This window comes from Mycteria americana, assembly GCF_035582795.1.
Source record: "Mycteria americana isolate JAX WOST 10 ecotype Jacksonville Zoo and Gardens chromosome Z unlocalized genomic scaffold, USCA_MyAme_1.0 Scaffold_18, whole genome shotgun sequence".
NCBI lineage: Eukaryota > Metazoa > Chordata > Aves > Ciconiiformes > Ciconiidae > Mycteria > Mycteria americana.
Genome location: NW_027445436.1, coordinates 3,977,608 through 4,001,745, shown reverse-complemented (window position 1 = coordinate 4,001,745; position 24,138 = coordinate 3,977,608). Strand labels below are relative to the sequence as shown.

The following is a 24,138-nucleotide window of genomic DNA, read 5'->3' as shown; positions in this document are numbered from 1 at the left end:
TGGTGTTTTAGCCAATTTTTAAAGCTCTTGGAATAAATTCCTACAAGAATGATCTTTTTTTTTGATAGATTTTAAGAAACTCTAAACCTAATGACATCATTTTTGTTCTGGCATGAAGGAAAAATACATTCTATGTGAACATGATTTCAAGTCTTGGAATTAGAATTTATTTTTTATTTTTTAAGATTTTACTGTATTGGGCTGGGATGGAGTTAACTTTCTTCATAGCAGCCCCTATGGTGCTGTGCTTTGTATTTGTGGCTAAAGCAGTGTTGATAACACACCAATGTTTTGGCTATTGCTGAACAGTGCTTGCACAGCATCAAGGCTTTCTCTCTCTTCCCTCCCCCAACAGTGAGTAGGCTGAGGGTGGACAAGAGACTGGGAAGGAACACAGCCAGGACAGCTGACTCTAACTTACCAAAGGGATATTCCATACCATGAGATGCTGTGCTCAGCAATAAAAGTTCAGGGAAAGGAGGAGAAAGGGGGAGACATTCGTGCTTATGGCATTTGTCTTCCCAAGCAACCATTATGTGTGCTAAGACCCTGCTTTTCAGGAAGTGGCTGGGCATCTGCCTACTGATGGGAAGTAGTGAATGAATTCTTACTTTTGCTTTGCTTGCACATGCAGCTTTTGTTTTCCCTATTAAACTGTCATTATTTTTATCTTTTAAACTTCCTTCTATTTTGTTCCCATCCCGTGGGAGAGGGGGGTGAATGAGAGGCTGGGTAGGCATTTGGCTGCTGGCTGAAGTCAACTCACCACATTTACAGAAATGAAATTTTACTTCTGCTTATAAGTATTGGACTACAATATTTGAATAGTCAAAATAAAATGTGATTAACTAAGTCTTTTTCTTTTTTTCAAACAAGAACTACCATGTGAAGTTTAAATGGATAAGCTAAAATAAATTGCTAATACTACTAATGAATCTTTTTTAATAACTGTTGGGCATGTGGTTGTATACAGACTTCATAAAGGATAATGCATAAATAATAAGTTGCTGTGAGCTAACTAATGTACACAGTGTTTCAGAAGAAGGAGGTTAAAGGAAGCAAGTCCCAATGATGACAGATGAGAGAGGGAGAAGGCTATTATTTTACTGTCCAGAAGAAAGGGCAGCTAGTACATTAATTTCTTGGCCAGCAGCAGGTTATCAGCTCTCTCAAAGAATGAGTATTTGGGGACTATTAATACAGAGTTGTCTGAAATGCCAGTCTTTCTATAGCTCAACTTTTCTCTTCCTCCAACTTACATTTGGCATTGTATTCTGTATCACAATCATGGAGGAACAAAAATATAGAGCAAAATGAAAGTTGGAAAACTAGCAAGTTCACTATACCTGCCAAATATGAAAAGTTCAGTTTTCACATTTGAACATTACAGTGGAATAATCTGGAATTCGCTTTTATGTATTTATACAACAATTAACTTCTACACAGTTTTGGCACCTGTCCTTAGTATAATAAAACCAATGCAGATTAGTTATTTCCTATTTTATAATCTTTATATAATCCTAATAGACACTAATTTCCAAAAGTATATAGGTGTTATACATATGCATAGGGAATAAAATAGTTGTGATAAACCCATGTGCAAACATTAATTCAGAAAACCATAAAAAAATTCCAACATCCTCTTGATAGTGCCCCCCCGAAATTAAAACAGAATGTGTAGGGAAGTACACATTTAGGGACAACTTAATTACTTTCATAGTGATGTAACTAGAGTCAAATCTTAGAAATACTTGATTTATTCTCTGAGTGCACTTAAAGTTTGGCCAACTTGTTAGTAAGAAGATATCTTGCTCAGAAGTTCTAGTGTCAATTCAGTATTACTTTCTTTTACAACAGGGCTAACCAGACATACGCAGACAATTCTGAGTCTGTTCTGCCTTCATTTGGAGCTGGTTGCACACAAGTAACACAGCTGTATTAGTGCAGGGCAGCACTATAGCTGATAAACCTCTATAACAGCCATGTGGCTTCCAGATCAGAGCCAGTTATCCAAGCAGCTTAAAACAAGGAAGAGTGAACTTTGGTCTGTCTGAGTACGTCAATATAGATCCTTACATGGCCTTAATGTACATACCTCACAGAGTGAGCTCTACAATTAGAGGATTGTCGTGGTTTAGCCCCAGTCGGCAACTAAGCACCACACAGCTGCTCGCTCACTCCCCCCACAATAGGATGGGGGAGAGAATCAGAAGAGTAAAAGTGAGAAAACTCATGGGTTGAGATAAAGACAGTTTAATAGGGAAAGCAAAAGCCGCGCACACAAGCAAAGCAGAACAAGGAATTCATTCACTCCTTCCCATGGGCAGGCAGGTGTTCAGCCATCTCCAGGAAAGCAGGGCTCCCTCACGTGTAACGGTTACTTGGGAAGACAAACGCCATCGCTCCAAATGTCCCCCCTTCCTTCTTCTTCCCCAGCTTTATATACTGAGCATGACATCATGTGGTATGGAATAGCCCTTTGGTCAGTTTGGATCAACTATCCTGGCTGTGTCCCCTCCCAGCTTCTTCTGCACCTGGCAGAGCATGGGAAGCTGAGAAGTCCTTGACTAGTGCAGCAACAACTAAAACATATCTGTATTATCAACACTGTTTTCAGCACAAATCCAAAACATAGCCCCATACCAGCCACTCTAAAGAAAATTAACTCTATCTCAGCTGAAACCAGGACAAGGATGCATATTTTGCTAAAAACTATAACCATAAGAATTGTCTGAAAAGTTCTACTAAATTACTTGTTTTAGAAAAAGCTGTTTTAAATTTTAATTACAAACAGAATTCATTAGAAATATTTCATATGTAGAAATTTGTGTTGAGGTAAATTTGGTGAAGAAAATGAAACCTAAAGAGGCTATTTTTATTAAAAGTTGGCTATTAATAACAAAACTGGCTATTTAACACCTATGGAAATAGATGGCAATACATAATTCAAATTGTCACTCTACTACTGTGGGGGAATATTTTTTTAAAGCCAGCATGCAATTGATAATTTCATTTACACACAATTACATTCTGAATTATACTTCCAAATGTGTGTAACATGATCTGCATACAGAATTATACATATACTTTATACATAAAGAATTTACAGGTAAGGGTGCAAATTACATTTTGCCGATATATCTCATTTTCAAAGATTATTCCTTGATACATGCTTTCTGGTCAAGGAAACTTAACAACAGTAACTGGAATTTACTCTAAACTTAAAAGCACAAACTTCAACACCACCACGACAAACAAAATAAAGCAGTTGCAATTACACATTTGTTCAAAGCTAAAATTGAAATAAATTACAACCAAACGATCAAAAATTACTTTCTTTTCAAGACATTGTCTACTACTCCCACCTACTCACAAGCTTTCTTTTAAACAGACAGAGAAAGGTCCTTTTTGCTGAGTAGGTATTTTCTATGTTTCAATTCTTATTTTTGTATTTAAAAGGCTAGATAAATGTTCTAAGGTATTCACTGGGCTTACACACAGTTTAAAGATATAAACCACCAATAACTTCATGAAAACACAGGAAAACCTTTTCCCATTCCTTCTACTAATGAAAGAAAAACTATACCTGTGCTCGCTTCTCCATGTCCTGACAAGTACCTAGTTGTTCTTCCATTGCAGCTCTGATTTGCCTTGCCTCATACTCTAACTGCCTCCTGGTCATATCTGTTTGCAAGGAGAACTGAAATTGAAGTACAAAGAAGGCATTTTAAATAAGGTTGATATAAACTATGTATTTCTCTGAACAAAACCAAAACAATTACATTTCCACACCAAACTTCATAAACAAAACATGAAAATAGACCCTTAAAATATTACTACATTGTTAAAAACAAGAACACATAATATTGGTAAACCAACAGGCTACCTGCAAGTCTTGTCAAATAACTAAAAGCAATATAGAAACATTGAGACAATATAATTCATTAACATTTTTTAACTAACCTGGGTTTTTTTAACATAGATGTTGAATTCATAACCTACAACGCTTAAGGAAAGGTACTCCAACCAATATATTTTTCAAGGCATCAGCAAAGCTAAATAATTTTAATGTTTATTTTAAAAAACAGGTCTTTGCAACTAAGGGAAAATACTAAAAATTAGCAAGAAAGTTGATTTAAGTTCAACTCCCTCAAGCTTTATTTTAAAAGATTGTAGAAACATAGAAAAGCCTAGGCTGACAGGGACTTCTGGAGATCACCTGGTCCCACCTTCTGTTGAAAGCAGGGACTTAGAGTAGGTTATCCAGGCCCAAGTCAAGACAAGTTTTGAATATTTCCAGCAAGGCAGATTCCACCATTCCATCATATGTACACAGGTTAGTTATTCAAGCATGTGGAAAATAGCAACAGGTCCAGTAAACATGTTTGCTCAAAAAGTGAATTAGTTGATACCATCTTTTGATACACATGATTACCTTTCACTCTAACTGTTCTTGCTAGATGAATATGAATTTATTTAATTTCTTGTCAGGTCAGTGGTTTCAAATGCATAGATATACGGGAGTGGCAAGTAAAATGAAATTAATACCATGGAAGATTAGAAGATCCATCATTTAAATATCAGCAAGAACTGTCTTTCTGGAAGAGGACAACATGAGCTCTTTCAAAAAAGGGAGGTGATGAGCAAATATGGCAGCTGTACTTAATTTTATGAAGACTTTTCTCTAGTCTGCTCTCCAGCAAAAAGATACTAGTAACTAAATAGACCACAAACCAAAAACAATGACTGCATGAATGTATGAAAAGCAAAACTAGAAGGCATAGTCATTCTTCAATATTAGGAACAATTATACACAAGTATAAGACGACTGATAAAATTTTAAATCTTTCAGGAAGAAGTTTTACAAAGCACCTAACTACTTGTGGTGGGTTGACCCTGACTAGTCACCAGGTGCCCACCAAGCCGCTCTATCACTCCTTCTCAACTGGACAGAAGAAGAAAATATGATTAAAAGCTCATAGGTCGAAATAAGGACAGGGAGATTACTTACCAATTACCGTCACAGGCAAAACACACTCAAGTTGGGGAAGATCAATTTAATTTATTGCCAATTAATAACAGAGTAGGATAGTGAGAAAATAAAACCAAATCTAAAAACACCTTCCCCCCACCCCTCCCTTCTTCCCAGATTCAACTTCACTCCCGATTTTCTCTACCTCCTCCCCCCGAGCAGCGCAGGGGGATGGAGTATGGGGGTTGCGGTCAGTTCATAACGCTTTGTCTCTGCTGCTCCTTCCTCCTCACACTCTTCCCCTGCTCCAGCGTGAGGTCCCACCCACAGGATATAGTCCTTCACGAACTTCTCCAACATGGGTCCTTCCCATGGGCTGCAGTTCTTCATGAACTGCTGCAGCATGGGTCCTTTCCATGGACCACAGTTCCTGCCAGAATACCTGCTCCTACAGGGTGAAAACCTGCATCACCATGGTCTTCTCCACGGGCTGCAGGGGAACCTCTGCTCCAGCACCTGGAACACCTCCTCCCCCTCCTTCTTCACTGACCTTGGTGTCTGCAGAGTTGTTTCTCTCACGTATTCTCACTCCTCTCTCTCCCAGCTGCTGTTGCGCAGCATTTTTTACCCTTTCTTAAATATGTTATCACAGAGGCACCACCAGCTTTGCTGACTGGTTCAGTTTGGCCAGCGGCAGGTCCATCTTGGAGCTGGCTGGAACCGGCTCTGTCTGACATGGGGGCAGCTTCTGGTGTCTTCTTGCAGAAGCCACCCCTGCAGCGCCCCCCTCCCGAAAACCTTGCCATGTAAACCGAATACATTACTATATTTCACCATCAGTCTTAAAACAGTGCTATGTATTACAGGGACATGGCAGACCTTTTGGCGTTACCATAGCACCACATTATTGATGGTCACTGACAGAAGACAGAAATTACCTTTGCTTCTTTGTTCTAGGGGTTCTCCTGGTATGGAAAAAGGAAAAATCAAAGCCAGTATACATTAGTCACTCTGTTCCACCAATAACATGCAGACATCTTATGAAGGCAGAATTCATTACCCTTTTTGTTCTGGAAAAGGGTCTTAAAAGAAGGTCAGAAGGAAGCCTTCAGCTACAGACATATGAAAAGAAAGGTAAAGCTTGAAGCACAACCCTAGTGCCCAACTGTATTCTGGCAGATGCACAGAAATGAGAAGGTTGTGCATTTCAAAGCACGAGACAAAAACATGAGCTGAACTGAGAGGCAGAAATGTGAAACTTTGAGGAAACTATGATAAAGTTTAAAAGTTTTATTTATTCTTAGAAAATTCAATTATGGCTGATGTATTTTTTCATTATTGCGAGAAGTCAACTCTTCACTGTTTTTTGACAATTATTCAGTTTGCAGATAAACAAGTCACCAACTGCAGGTCTCCCAGAAGACTTCACCAAGGTCAATTCAGAAAGCCAACAAGAGATATAACAGTCTACAAATGTGTAAAACACCGCTAAAAAAGAATGGAATCTATCCTTCCGCTGTGGATGGAATAAGTAGTGATGGACATAAATTGCCACAAAAGAGATTTAGTTAGATGTTAAGTAAAACATTCTAATAATACGAAGAGCTAAGTTAATTGATTACCTATGAAGTTGAGGAAACTTCATCTTAAAACCTATGACACATTTAGAGTGACACAGATACAGCTGACAATGCCTTTGGGAAATGGATTACATTTCCTCAAGGTCCTTTTTCCTTCTTTCTCCCCTTGTTCCTGGTTTTCTGATTAACTTGGCTGTGACTCAATATTAGATTTGCTGAAGTCCAGCTGTTTCACCCCAGTCACTAAAGTGTTTCCATATTCTATTTCTACTTCCAGGAAGCTGACTAGTTCTGACAGTACTGCATAAATACAGCTAAACTGATTCCTGAACAGATACAGCTCTGTAAAGATGGGCAACCAAGTCTTCCCATAACCGTATGTACTAAAGAATGCACTGCAAATATATCCAAGCTGCTGAGGTCTGACAGCAGGAAAACCTGTATTATCTGGGATATCGGAGATCTTCATTATCCCAGAAAACAGTTACTTGACTATAGTTTGGAGATGCCAAGGTAAAAGTTTGCAGGGGCATTAATATCTGCATAGGCTATAGCACCACTTTACTCACTGTTCTGAATTAAGAGCTCCTGTGTAAATGGTCTCTTAGACTAATATTGCTCTCAAAATTAAAAGAATCCATAAAATAACAGAACTGATAGAAAAAAAGGCCTTTGGGGGATACAGTTAAAGAAGAAACCTACTGACATATAACTCATTTGTCATAACAACTTTTCAGCGCTCCTCTCTAGCACTGACATTCATACTGATGGGTACGAATTTTAACAGGTAAAATAACATCTGAAAACCAGGGAACTGCAAAGGAAAAAATACATTATTTAGTCTGAATTAACTTTGCATAGTGAACAAAAAAATGCTTTAAATGAAAACAATAGTAGAGAATGTCCCTAAATTCATAAAATATACACAGCATCTAAACAGAGATCATAGCACCAGATACATAAATGAGCATGCTGTAGTTACTTACATTTTCAGTAAGGGGGATACTATCAATCCTTTTAGTAAGGTCCTGAAGCTGAGCATAATACCAGTCCTTTTCTTTCTCTTCCTTCTCAAGCTCCGTGAGCAATAGAGATCTATCAAAAAGAAAAGCCAGAAATGTCTCACTAGTAAGTCTTCATTATCAAATACAAGTACAGCAATAAGCATTGATACTTATATAAAAGGTGAAATAAGAAATGAGGTTTGATGAAGACGGCATTAACAAGAAGTTGAGAAGGTGGGTTCTGTTTCCTGGCCCTAGCTAATCAAACTATCCAACTATGCTGTGCTAAGCAAGTCACTTTAACTTCTTGTATATCAGATCCACATCTGTAAAAGAAAGAATACCTATAGTTCTTTATAAAACCAGTTTGAAATCTATAGCTGAGAGGCATTTTGTGAAATCTAAGCAGTTATTAGTCACATGCTAACTTGCATCCTGCTTCTTTATGACAATATGCTTTATACAATGCAGCAAACTACAACTGCTATTTAAGAAAAGGCTTGGATATTGCAGAAGCGTATACACCTCAGAATCCCATTACTAAATTCAGTTATCTTTTCTGCCTTTGTAGTGCCTCCCTCACTCTGTCATCCATGACAAAACAAGCACACAAAACCATGATTATTAAAAACACTTTCAAAGAGCATTTTTCCATCATATGTTATATATGGGATACATTTACAGCTGCTTAACACATTCTAAATGTGTATCATAAGCATATTATAACTACTCAGGTCTGCAATATGCTAATGATACCCATTTAGAATTATAAAGATATCAGAATATCAATATAAGGAATTGAAGACATTTATATGCAAACTATGAAAAAATATTTTTACATATTATTTTATCAATTCTTTATAAACTACATTTATATAGCTACAAAATTTATCAACAGTTACATATTGTTTATTGTTATTACACTTTTTAAAAATACATTTTAAATTTTTACAGCCCAAATCCTGCTAGTAGGGGTATACAGACAAGCCACTTTTTTTTTTCTTTAAATAGAAGTTTATTAGTTTCTTGTAAGTGCTTTCTGCAAGCACTCTTCTTCCTTCTGACATTTTAATATTGCTCATTAACATAAAAGGAAATGCTAAAATCATATTATTTTACAGTCAATATAAAGATAGAGATACTTAAAAAATTAAATAAGCATAGCATTCGTAAACAAAGCTGGACTGATAATGCTTAAGACTGAACTCAAACACTAACCTAGAGGGCAGAAAGCTGCATATAAGTTTGCCCAGTATTATTTCCCATCCCTTAACTTCTACATCCTTCTCTCTCTAAACTCAGGTTGTAGTCTTTCTGAGCAAGAGCCATATGAACCTTTGTAAAATGCACAAACAAGTCATGGATAATTACTATAAATATTTTGTTAAGGAACAAAACCAACATACAACAAAAATTAAAATTCCCCTTGACTACTTTCTTAATGCATCTCAATCATGTTTGGAAAGAAGATAATCAAGCTTTCACGTGAAAGAACTTCATGTAGGATAAAGAATTTTAAAATGCATATTTTAAAGTATCTTAGTTCCTGCTTTTAAAATATTTCAAATTCATTTTAATGACTTAAGGCTAATATTCCATACCCAAAGCAAGTAACCTGAACATTGTTCAAATGGAAAATTAAAATTTCCAGGATCTAGTTTATATTAGTTACTGCTAAACTAATAGCCCTAATTTTTTTCAAGGACACATGGACAGAACTGAGAATAATACTGACAGGATTTGACACATCTTGGAAAGGAAAAAAAAAAAGAATTCTTGTAAAAATTCAGATGTATAAAGAAGTAACTAGCATTGCCTATTCTTTTGAATCACATTCTTAATGACAGCTACATTACCTATGAAAGAGGTTAAGGAAAACCATAGTGTTATACTAACAATTTAGTTGTCGAGCTGTAGCTCGAGAACTCACTTTAGCTGCAAAAGACTGAAAAACTACACACATCTAAGAAAAACTACACAAACCTAAGTGCTGAATGTTTTTAAACACAGAGTAACAGAACTTTTGAGATTTGATTCAACAGCTATGTTGAAACAGAACTGTGGAGTTGTTTTGTTTTGTTTGTTTTTTAAATAAAGAATGTTAAGACCACACATTAAGTAATTTACTTGGACAGCTATTATACCAGAGGGGTTTACAATCAAAAATCAGTGAAAAGAAACAACAATTACCCTACTGTTGCAGGTAACTATAGCAGAATTACAGGATAACTGGAATTCCTCAGTCACAAGGATGGGTCTGGGCAGGAATTCCCTAAGTCAAGGGCTGTAACCCTGTTGTTGGGACACATTAGTCAGACTGAACAAAATGCTAACAGATTCTGCTCAGGGAAAGTCTGTGAGAGAGTCCCTCTTTTTGCCTCCCAATTTCCCAAACCTCTAAGAAATACCCTGGCTGTCTGATTTCTGTACATGCAGGCATTCTGCACCGTGTCATGAAAATTTCACAACTGGCCTGTGCTGACTAAGGAGAGAGGCTAGGAGGCAAAGTATAGAATTACAAGAGTAATTCTTTTATTCATGTGCCTGAGGTGTCCCATTCAAATTGGGGCACACCAAATGCAGTTTTACACAGGGTTCTTATACCTTTCAAGTGTTCAGATACAACATGATTTGACCAATCACTACTTAACACACACATACTACTGTTTTGCAAAGCAACTATAATTCTATGGTGTCATCATCCACCTGCTTCTTTCTTGATCTAGATGTCCCTGGAGTCGGTCTTGCTACAATTACTTATCTATGATGCCAGATAACGGGAGGGCTTCACAGAGGTGTTAGAGGGGCTAGAATGCTGGTGTTATCTCGGTAGTCCAGGGGTATCCTTTATCCTTCAGGGTGCAAGGAGGAGGATGACAGCCCCTAATGAGCTGGGGTCCTTTAGTCATGCTGACTTAACCATGACTATGCAGTATACAATGTAAACTATTTATATCTTAAGCGAGTTCATACAATTTCATACTGTAAAGACTAATTGATACAATAGTTACGGAATGAGATTTTCCTAACAACAGCTTCCCTTTTTTCCCCCCCTCCATGCATGTCCATGTGCTGGGTCTGTCTAGTTTATGAAATTAAATTTGCAAAAGTATAATTATTTCAATCCTTATAAAAAGTATTTTTATTTGTAAATGCTTTTTCTAATGGTATGAATCAGATTATTCTCATCTGTTGCTGATCATTGCTGATCATGATTTTGAGGTTAGGAGAGAGTTTAAGGTGGAAGAGCTGTTACTGATCAAAGAAAAATTTTGATGGAAATTATTCCATCTTTTTATACCCCAAGATTGTTTATATCAGTACTTTCACAATATCAGAATATTCTGTTCTCTGCCATACACTGTCAATTTCAGTGAGAATGCATAAAGGCAAATGAAGTAAGGGTTTTTTTAACATTATAATGCTTTTATGAGGAAAAAAAGGTTTTCAATTTGAACTGTTTTTCTACAGGATGAGTATTTCTAAAGACTTGAAGACTTGTCTAATGGGGGGGGGGGGGGGGGGGCGGTTTGGTTTTTGTGGTTTTGTGAGGTTTTTCTGAAGCTCCCAACAATAACTAAAGCTGAATGAATGCAGGATCACAGAAAAGTGGCTTCTTCTTTTGGAAATCTTTTTTGGATAAATATGTCAATGTTATTCCCAGTAACAAGGGTAACAAAATATATGCTACTCTACTTACATTACATAATTACAATTATAATTAATAATATCACTTCCATTGGTAGGCCATAAAATGACAAAACCTTGAAAAGGTAACAATTCCTGAAAATTACTCTCAAAGCTACCGATATTTCCAACAGTAGCTTTTGCTCAACACCAGAGGCAAAACAGGTACAATTCTCTTTCAACCAAGCAATACATAAAATAGGAAAATGAAACAGAACTGTCTGCATAAAAAAAAAAAAAAATTGAGACAGCAAATTTTTAGGATATGTTAGCTTTTTCTACAGAAAATAATATTAAATTTTTTTTAGGTATGTGTAATCCAGTAAAAGCAAATACATCTGGAACTAGCCAGAGAGAAAGCAGGGTACATTTAATATGAATTCTATTCTAAACTGGTAACCTAAAGACATACACCCTCTCTCCCCCCCGCCCCCCACCAAAACACTTTGGAACTAGAGGGGAGATGAGCAAGAAATATGCAGACAATTTCATAATTTATTCTGGTAACTGAATCAAATTTTTTTTCCCTTCAGAAGATCATTTTGGCCAAGCTAAACATCTAGTGAATTTGCCAAATTCACACACAGTTAATAGATGACTTGGTCCTCGTCCAAACACTCTTGCCCACAAGCAGCATGTATTGTGCCAATGTATTTGATTCCTGGGTGGAAATGTTCCCGTTTCAGGTCTCTGAAAAATGTTAGTTTTCTTTCCAAATTGTTTTAATATTGAGATTTTCAAATTCCATTAGTTCTTTGAAAGCCTGTTTTAATACAAACACCACAATCTACTAGAAAATAAATATTTGTTAACTATGTTTAGAAACACAGAAACTTACTAAACATGCCAAACAAATTTAAACACAGAGCATAGGAAAATAAGTGGTCACTTTTCCTTTCAGAAATTAGTGATTCCAGATGCACTGTCCTGTGTCCCCCACCCTCAAATTCTGATTCTTTTGGCTATTCAGGGTCCATGCTGATGCCCTAAGTGTTCTTACATGTCCCCTCAAAGAGAGTAATGAATAGGACAGTTTTGATTATTAATAATTTCACTAATAATGAAGCCAGATGTTATCTGACCATGTGTCCTGGTTTCGGCTGGGATAGAGTTAATTTTCTTCCTAGTAGCTGGTATAGCGCTGTGCTTTGGATTTTAGTATAAGAATAATATTGATAACATGCTGATGTTTTGGCTGTTGCTAAGCAGTGTTTACATTGGTCAAGGACTTTCCCCCCTTTCAGCTCCCCATGCTCTGCCAGGTGCCCAAGAAATGGGAGGGGGCACAGCCAGGATAGTTGATCCAAACTGACCAAAGGGCTATTCCATACCATATGATGTCATGCCCAGTATATAAACTGGGGTGAGTTGGCCAGGGGGTAGCGATCACTGCTCGGGGACTGGCTGGGCGTCGGTCGGCGGGTGGTGAGCGGTTGTATCATTTTTTTTTAATATTTTTTCCCCTTTTTTCCCTCCCTTGGGTTTTGTTCCTCTCTCTCTCTCTCATTGTTTTTTTTTCCTCTCATTATAATTCATTATTATTATTATTATTATTTTGTTCCAATTATTAAACTGTTATTATCTCAACCCACGAGTTTTCTTACTTTTGCTCTTCCGATTCTCTCCCCCATCCCACCGGGGGGGGGAAGTGAGCGAGCGGCTGCGTGGTGCTTGGCTGCCGGCTGGGGCTAAACCACGACACCATGTCTCTACAGATCATTTTCTCAGCAGCACAAATCTTCGCTCCCTCAATTGTGACAGCAACACTGCTTGTGTAGTGTTTCATAACCAGATCAGTGAACTCATCTCAAATTAAAATATCCCTCTCCCTTTTTTTCCCCAGGGTTATTTTAAACAGAGATCAGTTCACTGCTTAAGCTGTCATTATCATTGAGAAAAACATCCAAAAACCTGTCACCTTAGAATCCACAATAGTGGGAAAGGATCACAGATCATAAAACAGATGTAATAACCACACTGAAGAACTTCAGTTGCTATAAATTAATACTCCTTGTTCTGAGTGACCTGGAGTTCATTTGAAGCTTAACTGAAAGCCCCAAGTACACTTAAAGATTTTACTATCATGTGGTAGAATACAGCACTGGAAAGAATACAAACAAGTACACTGTTTTGTTAAGATGGACATCAAAGACTACTGCAAGGTTCTTACTCTGAATAAGAACCAAGGTGCCATACATGGTGCCATACATGGCACCATACATGGAAATACCATACATGGAGAACTCTGTTCCATTAATCTTGCTAATACTCTAGGCACTACGAAGAAAGACCATTTCAATGGAAAACTGGAAGGGAAGACAGCCATTAGTTCAAATGGCAGACGCATTAGATTCTTAAAGACTGGAATGAGCAAGTGGGAAGAGATTCCTAAATTAAGGGAAAATATTCTCATACAACCCTTCATGAACCTAGATTTTATGAGAGGAAGCAAACATGATTTGTGATCCTGACTAGGAAAATTAAAAAAATGGAGTGTCTACTAGATGAGGATCAGAACAGACTCATGGGAAATTGCTTCAATTTTATTGATAGGACTGAAAGAAAGGGACCTAGACATAGTACCTTAGAGGAAAAGTGTACTCCTTTCAGCTCTTGATTGCAAAAGTTTTACTAAACACCAGGAAAGGCCCTTTAGAGCAGGGGTTTCTAAAATGCTACCCACCAAGCTTTTGTATTATGGTTCCAGCCAGCTCCAAGACAGACCCACCACTGGCCAAAGCTGAGCCAATCAGCAACGTTGGTAGCACCTCTGTGATAACATATTTAAGAAAGGGTTAAAAAAGTGCTGCGCAGCAGCTGTGAGAGAGAGGAGGGAGAAAATGTGAGAGAAACAACCCTGCAGACACCAAGGTCAGTGAAGGCGGTGCTCCAGGTGCAGGAGCAGAGATTGCCCTGCAGCCTGTGGTGAAGACCATAGTGAAGCAGGTTGTCCCATGCAGCCCATGGAGGACCATGTCAGAGCAGGTATCCACACTGCAGCCCATGGAGGACCCCAGACCACAGCAGGTAGACATGCCCTGAAGGAAGCTGCAGCCCATGGAGAGCCCACACTGGAGCAGGCTCCTGGCAGGAACTGCGGCCTGTGGAAAGGAGCCCATGCAGGAACAGGTTTTCTGGCAGGACTTGTGACCCTGTGGGGGACCCATGCTGGAGCAGTCCATTCCTGAAGGACTGTATCCCTTGGAAAAAGACCCATGCTGGAGCCGTTCGTAAAGAACTGCAGCCCATGGGAAGGACCCATGTTGGAGAAGTTCATGAAGGACTGTCTCCCATGGGAGGGACCCCATGCTGGAGCAGGGGAAGAGTGTGAGGAGGAAGGAGCAGCAGAGAGGAACTGTTATGATCTGACCATAACCCTCATTCCCCATCCCCCTGCGCCACTCGAAGTGGGGGGAGGAGATAGAGAAGTCAGGAGTGAAGCTGAGCCTGGGAAGAAGGGAGGGGTGAGGGAAAGGTGTTTTTAGTTTTGTTTTTATTTGTCACTATCCTACTCTGTTATTAATTGGCAGTAAAATAAATTGATTTTCCCCATGTTGAGTCTGGTTTGCCCGTGACAATAATGGTCAAGTGATCTCCCTGTCCTTATCTTGACCCATGAGCTTTTTCATCTTATTTTCTCCCCTTGTCCTGTTGAGGAGGGGGAGTGAGAGAGCGGCTGGGTGGGTACCTGGCAGCCAGCCAAATTCAACCCACCACACATCCCCATCCATCAAGTAGCTTTCAATGCCCAAATCTTTAGAAATCCCTGTCTTGCAGAGAGGCCTATGAAAACATCTGGGATTTCAGTCAGATTCATTTTAGGATATAAAGACGCCTTCAATGGAAAGAGCTGCATGTCTCTTACTTTGTGTTTCCTTCACAATTGATCGATATTGTGGGACAACTTTACAATATGCCCTAGATGTATGTTCTTCATATTACCTTCCAAGATAAAAAAAAAAAAAAGTCTATGGTTTTGCCAACAGGCAAAACATCATATGGGGATGACATCTTCAAGATGACTTTGTTTAGCAGTCATTTTTGTTAAAAGAATCACTAGGTAAATGACTCCTAATATTAAGTAGCCAATCAACCACCTATGGTAGCTATAACCATTTGCAAACAAGAGAAAGACTGCGCCATCACATTGCTACAGTTTCAGCACTTATCAATAGTGGTGAGGCGATATGGAGGTGTTTGGGATGCTCCACCCCCCACCTCCAAAAAATATTTAAGGTGCTGAAAATCTGCTGATCAAAATAAAATAACCTTCAGCAAACAAACAGTAACAATGAAATACATATATGCAGAAGCTATATTATGTGTTTTAGGATTTCTGATGGTTTTGTGTATTTAAATCTAATGTATATTCCTGGTTTCCTTCCCTGGTAGGATAAGTATACCACTGATCAAAATCATATGCATAATAGCTAAATATTAGATATGTTAGTAAATTTTCATGTTAAAATTAGAAGTCAATGCACACTGAATGAATAAATGAAGAAGTTTACCTCTCTCTTTCTAGCTCTTCTAAATAACCAGTGCTTTCTCTGCTTCCATTCATAAATCCTCTTCTTGGAAATGATCCTATGGGAACAGGACTGCACTCTCCTGAAGGGCTTGACACAGACCCTTCCCAGCTGCCATATGAACGCATGGACACCTTTGGCCTTAACTTCACTCCAGGGAAGTTACTACTTTCCAAGTTCAGTTCTGGGTAATAAAGAGCAAACATTTTCAGAGCTGAAATTGAGCAGCAAAAATCTAAAAGATCATTTCTATCTTAATTTCATACTTCATGAACAAATCTATGACTTTATTAATGGAAACAGTTAAAACATTTTGCTTTGGGATACACAGAACATAATGTGAACAAAACCAATCTTAATGGTACAGTTAGAGAATACTAATCCTCTAAATGAGGAGATGCCCAAACTACAATCCTGCCAACCAGAAGAGTATCACAACATCAGTATGTCTACCTTTCTTAAAAAACAGGCAGAGTGTGGCATAAATATATGAATTGCTCTTGTGTCCCACTTCCTAATAGCCTCTTTCTCAGGGATCCCACAGATGCTCCGCCATCATGTAAGTGATAAGTGTTTCCACCATAGGGGCCTAAATGTAGACATCCTCTACAATATTTCTGGTTCTGTGATAGGGATAACAGATGTATGCAGGGAGTCACTGATCTGGGCTTGCTCTGCACATCCCATATAACAGGATGCGTACACGTTCCACCACATGCTCTAGGGAAGGGGGCGTCAATTTTCAGCATGACAGATACAGTTCTAGTAATGTGACAGGGAAAGGGCAGGGCATGTAAATGAGTTCAGAAAATTGGTGGAACTAATCCACCACTAATTTAAACAATTAAAAACAGTTTTTTCATGAAGAAGTGAATAAAGTGTAAGATATATCAAATGCAATTCATACGAAGCCTTGGGGTAACAGTAGCAAAAGCACAAAAGCAACATAAGAACACATTCTTTTTTATAAATGTCTTAAAATAATTGGCAAAAAATAACAGACACTGAGATTATGCCTAACTTCCAAAGTTAGCACTGGAAAGAAGATGTAGCTGAGTGGGAAAATTTTATCCTAAAGCAACAACAACTAAGAAACAAATGAACCTACTTAAAGCATAATTCTAAATTTACCTTTAAGTCGTTCCATTAAGTCAATTTGTCCAGAAGATGCCATTGTCTCATCTTCAATACTTCCTTGTAGCTGTTTCAGCACCTCCTATAAGAAATTAAGCATAATTAAGAAATCCTTACAATAATAAACCAAGGTAAATACATTTTATCCTGCCCTCAAGTACACATTTATGCAACAGCTACTGTGACACTGATGTAAACTATATTTAATGTGAGCAGTGATCAAGTATCATAACTTTAATTTCCATCAAATATATTCTACAGTATTTCCCCAAACACTGTCACAACATAAAGTCTATACTGAATAATTCATCTTCTCTGATAATACAATTTATCAGCTTATTTAAAAGTTCTTCTCAAAGTGAATATCACTTCTCTAATTTATAGATGGAGAAATGGAAGCACAAAGTACAGTCAAATTTCTTCAATCTGTGTTCCTAAAGTTAGTCTTGTAAATATAAAATTTAAATAAATAACTAAAAGTTACTACAGTCTTGAATAGTGCATTTTTTGAACCTCAAAGATATCAGAAGAAACACTCTCCAGGGTTTTTTTGTTGTAGGTTTTTTGGGTTTTGTTTTTGTTTTTTCTTCCTGCGAGGCCTTATCACCACTGTAAGCCAGCAGAGAGTCATATTTTTCTTACTACTACTATCATGCCTATGAGGAAAAGATTTAGGGCTCCTTCATGGAGTCATATTATTCTGCTTACTACTACTACTACCATAACGCCTATGAGGGAAAGATTTAGGACTCCTTCATACAGCCAAAGCTTCAAAGCTAAGAATATCCCTGCATGCTATCAAAACTACATATGATCAAATTATACAGCTAAAGGAAAATATTTCTAATGCATAAAAAGATTCATAGTAAATAATGAATACTAGATTAAAAGGGGCCTGTAAGCTCAGTGGCCTAAACTGAGGTGGAAAATTAAATGCAAGTTATAGTGAACACCTTTTCCATATCATAATAGCAGACACATCAATAGCAAGAAAAAATTGAAAAGACTGGCCACAAGGCAAAAAGCCCTCATTATAATTTCAAATATGATTTTTCATATTATAGAAAACAAAATATTTTTAGAAGCAATAGTCAAGAAAAAACTCTAAGTAATGAGAGATACTCCATGTTTGTCATACACAGACTCTAAACCTAGAATTGCACATAATCTATTCAGACCTTAAATCTAGTGAATTTTAGGTAATTATAAAAATCTCCACAACACTGTTTTGCTCTTTTAAGAAACTAGCATGCCTTACTATTAATGTTATTAATTCTTGCAACTTGTACAGAAGGTACACTTTAAACGCATTTTGCTCTGTTCAAAGAGAACAAAACCAGCATCTACACAAAGTCAAGATACTCTTCATTTTTAACAGATATAATATTGAGCCTTTCTGTACTCAAAGTGTTGTTATTAGTACAAAACAGAAGTAAAAGGACTTTGAGTAAAGAACTCCAGAGGGTTCTGAGAATATAATCTCCAAGCACTAGAATCAAACACTAGCTGCACAGTCACTCTGCAATCACCCATTATTTAATTTCATGCTAGTACTCCAGGAAGAAGAAATCTGGAGTACAGATACATTAACTACATCTACACTGTTTTGCAGAAATAACTCTGAAGGTCAAGCTGAGGTCAAGTTTCCTGACTTAGATGTTGCCTGACTTGGGGAGTACTGCAAGGGTATGCCTACGTTAGTGTTTTAGTTTGGATCAGTTTGAAGCCAGTCTCACAACTGCCCCCACTAACTGTACTTTGGTTCAGATTGTTGAGTGAATTCAGAGTGTAAACTAAACTCCTTTCAGATCAAACTAAGTGAGCAATTATGCTCAGACCATTAATGGGCATTCACTCCATGGGACCAGGCTGGAGCTAGACCAAAAGTAAACCCCCCTGAAACACATAATATGGACACTGGGTCCTTAATGTAACTCATCTACAGATCTGTTCATCTACAGCCAGCTGCACAACAGAATGTATTTGGTTTCCATGGCAAGGTTTTGGTAGCAGAGGGAGGCTGCAGGGGTAGCTTCTGTGAGAACAGAACAGGGGCTGCTCCTGTGCTGGACAAGGTTGACTCCAGCCAGCTCCACTGGTCAAAGCTGAGCCAACTAGTGAAGCTGGTGGCACCTCTGTGAAAACCTATTTAACAAATGGTAAAATGCTGCACAGGCAGTGTGTGAATGTGAGAAGTGAGGGGAAAAAAAAAAGTGAGAAACAACCCTGAGAACGCCAAAGTCAGTGAAGAAGGAGGGGGAGGAGGTGCTCCAGGCACTGGAGCAGAGATTGCCCCTGCAGCCTGTGGAGAGGACCACACCAGAGCAGATATCCACACTGAAGCCCATGGAAGACCCCATGCCAGAACAGGTGGATATTCCCTGAAGGAAACTGCAGCCCATGAGAAGGAACCACACTAGACTAGAGGAGGCTCTCCTGACAGGAACTGCAGACCACGGAGGGCTCACACTGGAGCAGGTTTATCCTGAAAGACTGCAGCCCATGGGGAAGACCCATGCTGGAGCAAGGGAAAAGTGTGAGGAGGAAGGAGTAGCAGAGAACTGTTATGAACTGACTGCAACCCCCCATTCCCCATCCCCCCTGCACCATGGGGGGCAGGGGGAATAGAGGAGTTGGGAATTAAGCTGAGCCTGGGAAAAAGGCTGGGGTGCGGGGAAGGCATTTTAGTTTTTGTTTATCACTATGGTGGGTTGACCTTGGCTGAACACCAGGTGCCCACCAAGCCACTCTATCACTCCCCCTCCTCAACTGGACAGGGGGAGAGAAAAATATAACAAAAGACTCATGTGTCAAGATAAGGACAGGGAGATCACTCACCAATTACTGTTACAGGCAAAACAGACTTGACTTGGGGAAATGAATTTAATTTATTGCCAATCTAAATCAGAATAGGATAATGAGAAATAAAACCAAATCTTAAAATACCTTCCCCCCACCCATCCCTTCTTCCTAGGATCAACTTCACTCCCAATTTATCTACCTCCTCACCCCAAGTGGTGCAGGGGGACAGGGAATGGGGGTTGTGGTCGGTCCGTTACATGTTGTCTCTGCCACTCCTTCCTCCTCACACTCTTCCCCTGCTCCAACATGGGGTCCCTCCCACAGGAGACAGTCCTTCATGAACTTCTCCAACTTGGGTCCTTCCCATGGGCTGCAGTTCTTCACGAACTGCTCCAGCATGGGTCCTTTCCACATGTCCTTTCCACGGGGTGCAGTCCTTCAGGAACAGACTGCTCCAGCGTGGGTCCCCCATGGGGTCACAAGTCCTGCCAGCAAACCTGCTCCAGTGTGGGCTCCTCTCTCCATGAGTACACAGGTCCTGCCAGGAGCCTGCTCCAGCATGGGCTCTCCACAGGGTCACAGCCTCCTTCAGGGCACATCCACCTGCTCTGGCGTGGGGTCCTCCACGGGCTGCAGGTGGATATCTGCTCCACCGTGGACCTCCATGGCCTGCAGGGGGACAGCCTGCCTCACCATGGTCTTCACCACAGGCTGCAGGGGAATCTCTGCTCAGGCACCTGGAGCACCTCCTCCCCCTCCTTCTTCACTGACCTTGGTGTCTGCATAGTTGTTTCTCTCACATATTCTCACTCCTCTGTCCCGGCTGCTGTTGTGCAGTTTATCCCACCCCCTTCTTAAATCTGTTATCACAGAGTCACTGATGATTGGCTCAGCCTTGGCCAGCAGCAGGTCCGTCTTGGAGCTGGCTGGCATTGGCTCTATCGGACATGGGGAAAGCTTCTGGCATCTTCTGACAGAAGCCACCCCTGTAGCCCCCCCCACTACCAAAACCTTGCCACATAAACCCAATACACTCACCAGCCTACTCTATTCTTAACTGGCAATGAATTAATTTTCCCCAAGTTGAGTCTGTTTTGCCCATTACAGTAATTGGTAAGTGATCTCCCTGTCGTTATCTCAACCCATGAGCTTTTTCATCCTATTTTATTCCCCTGTCTTGTTGAGGAGGGGGAGTGATAGAGCAGCTGGGTGGGCATCTGGCAACTAGCCAAGGTCAATCCACCACACTGCACACTACCTGTTGAAACAGACACAGCCTTTAGGATCAAGTCTGGTATGATAAAAATCACTACTCAGAAAATCTCAGCTGTGCTTGTGCTTTTAAGTACATTCAAGGACATTTTCATTAGCCATAGGGCCCCAACCATCTCTATATGTAACATATGCCCTGTCAGCAAAGTCAGACAAACAAATAACCTGAAGGGCTCCTACATTATCTGACGTAAGGTCAGATAGCATTTGCAGACAGCAGTCTTAGCTTAAAAGCCTAAAAGGGCAATGTTGATATGTAGAGTGGTCTTTGGAGTATTTCAAGCTTCTGAAAGACCTGCCAACTCAGATAAATTTAGAAATAGCTAGCAGACCCCTTTCTCCTGAGAACAGCACTGTGATGCAGAAAAAAAAAAAAAAAAAAAAAAAAAACCAGAAAAACAACCCAAACATTCAACCTTTCCTCCCACTTCCTTCTTAGAAGTCATCTTCTCACCTCTCTGCATGACAGTTCTGCTATTTCAAAGATCATGTTCAGGATACTTTACTACATTATGAATCCTCTTCCTTCGAGAGCCAATATTAACAGCTAAGCAAAAATACTATTACCTTTCCCTATGTTACCAAATTACATGACTGAATGATGTCCAGGTAGCTAAGGACTGCTCTCTCTGGATATGAGGTAACAGCAAGTGCTAAACATCAGCGTACCAGATCACATTTCACAATTTTCTCTGCTACAATTCATTAGTTGAAGTTTTAACTTTTATTTTTTAAATTTTCCACTTCTTTTTTTCAACCATGTATGCTTTTTTATTTTTAGTCAACACGTAAAACTCTTCATTATTTCTTTTCCATAAAAACACTGTTTAGATAACAATGCCATTATTAGGCTATGTGTTCTGGTTTAGAGCTTTACCTTTGTCTGACAAGTACAAGTGGTTGTTTTAACCAGAAAGACTTAAATATGTAAAAGTTCTTGCAGGAAAATTACATATGCATAACTTGGGTAATGCAGACATCTGTTTGGTGGAATTGCAAAAATAAGAAAGTGAATGCTAAACTTTATTCAGTTTAAATTCTGTATTTTGACAGTATAGTATTACCCTTATTTTTAACAGATAACAAATAAAGGAAAATATATAAGGAAGCAAGTGAAAACTTGTCAGAGAAGTTCAGGTATGGGGGTACCTAAGAGTTGGAAGATTTCTCATCTCTCAAGCAATACATTGAAATAGTGGGGATTATATAGAAAAGCAGCATTGGCTAACAAGTCATATTTGCTTGAATTGCTGCAAGGAGGGAACCTATCACAGAGGAACTTAAATGATCCACAAACAAACAAGATGTGACTGGCTGGCAAACTGATGAGACTGTTGACAGAAGGGAAATCATTTGGGTGACTATGATTTTCATTATCCAAATCTCATGATTACTTCAGTAAAGGAATTCTCTTTCTTAGGCTGTAATCTGCTTTTTCTTAAAGCCAAAGGGGTCATAGCTAGATTTTCCCAGTTGCTGAAGAAGATGGAACAGGTTATACATTACAGTTAAAAGCACAGCAATTTCATACTCTAGTTACTTTAGAACACTTTGATGAATATTTTATCCCTTTGTTCTAAAATTTCTATTGTTAACACTTAAATTTGAGACAGGGCCACAGACATGTTCCCTCTATAGTACAGAAATATCCCTAAGCTCTGAGTCTGCAATTACTGTGGAGATTTTACTATATTGTTTTTGGTCCATCAAGAAAATATAATCCACTGTGCTATATCTGACTTGATTTCTTAGCAGAAATTATATCAGATACCTCAGATCACCTGGAAATCAGATTTCCAGTGACAGTTTTGAAACAACACTAATATTCTAATGTGTAACAGAATGCACACAGAAATACCTAGCATACTAAATTCAAAATTCAAATATAAACATTTCAGTTACACCAGTTTGCTTAGTACCTGTAGCCTATTCAATAATAGCAGTTCCAGATCAAGTATATCTAATTTAACATAAATATTTCTCATGTCTTGAATGCTTTATTTTCATATTACAGCATCTTAACATCATTCTTCAAAAAACATTATTTCTGCATGCCTTGCTGAAACATTCTACTGTGTGTGATGTCAACTAAAAATCTTTTCTTCAAAGATAAAAGGGAAAAGGCAAGACAAAGCTAAAAACACTCTTCCTTTGGAAACAAATTGGAAAGTCCCGTTATTTGACACAGTAAGTATCCCCAGCAAACTGTTCAAGTTTCTGGTACCTTAAAGTAAAATGGGTCTCCATTAAATACATGCATCTACCATCTACTTGAGGAATCTCATATATAAATATACACTGTATATGTGTGCATATATATATAGCTTATGAATTTTGCCATGTATCAGGGATCTCTGAAAATGTTAGGCTTCAAATTCTGATTTGCATGCACATGGATTATTATATGCTGTATTTTATCATAACATAATGAACTAAGTTTTGTGCCAGATACAAAGATATCTCCTGTCATCTTTCTGTGCATTATAGTGAGGACCATTAAACACTGATGATCGGAGAAACAGACAGCTGATCAGAATAAAGCAGGGTTGTTTTTTTTTTTTTAAACACTGAACAGGCTAAGCAGGAGATTGGCCATAAAATGGGGATGGTGAGTTAAAAGAAAATCTAATCACCTGCCTACCTAATCAAGGAGATACTGGATAAAAGGAGTCACAAGTTTTGAAAGAGAGACTCTTCTCTGCAGTCATGTTAAAGTAAACTTTAAAGTTTGGGCAAGAAGAATAAAGGGTACCAATAGTATCTGAAACCTTATGTACCTACAAGGGTAAAATTCTAAAAAAGGATGCGATTCAGCCACTGGAAAACCTGGTATAAAGGATCAGCATTCCCTGTTCTCTTAAGGCAAACAGACCGTTAAGTCCTACTTTCATACAAGGCTAACAAAGATCTCATGTCCAAAAAGTATGACAGAGTATCTAAACACTGCTAGTCAGTTTGTTCCCAAAACATTCTGAACATCAATTTTTGTTTTTATAAACAAACTTATGCTAAAATATTCAAAGCTAAAGTATTACATTTTTAAGATTTTCCTCTTTTTAATGAAACAACCAAACTACTCTGTTCTAAGTTGCTAAATTGCTAGTCAGTCTGTTATTCCTGTTATGATTTGTATGTTCATCCCCTTAAATAGTCATAAA

General features: G+C 38.6%; 1 protein-coding gene across 23 annotated transcripts in view; it reads right to left on the bottom strand.

Moving 5' to 3' along the window:
- LOC142402959 (adenomatous polyposis coli protein-like) overlaps positions 1-24,138 on the bottom strand; it is a 185,389-nt gene that overhangs the window by 67,372 nt on the left and 93,879 nt on the right. For all 23 annotated transcript variants that reach the window (XM_075488939.1, XM_075488952.1, XM_075488937.1 and 20 more), the window contains 4 exons: positions 16,904-16,988; positions 15,755-15,956; positions 7,539-7,647; positions 3,587-3,700 (listed from right to left, as the gene is read on the bottom strand). In XM_075488939.1, the coding sequence (XP_075345054.1) occupies positions 3,587-3,700; positions 7,539-7,647; positions 15,755-15,956; positions 16,904-16,988 (510 nt within the window). The remainder of the gene's footprint in view (positions 1-3,586; positions 3,701-7,538; positions 7,648-15,754; positions 15,957-16,903; positions 16,989-24,138) is intronic.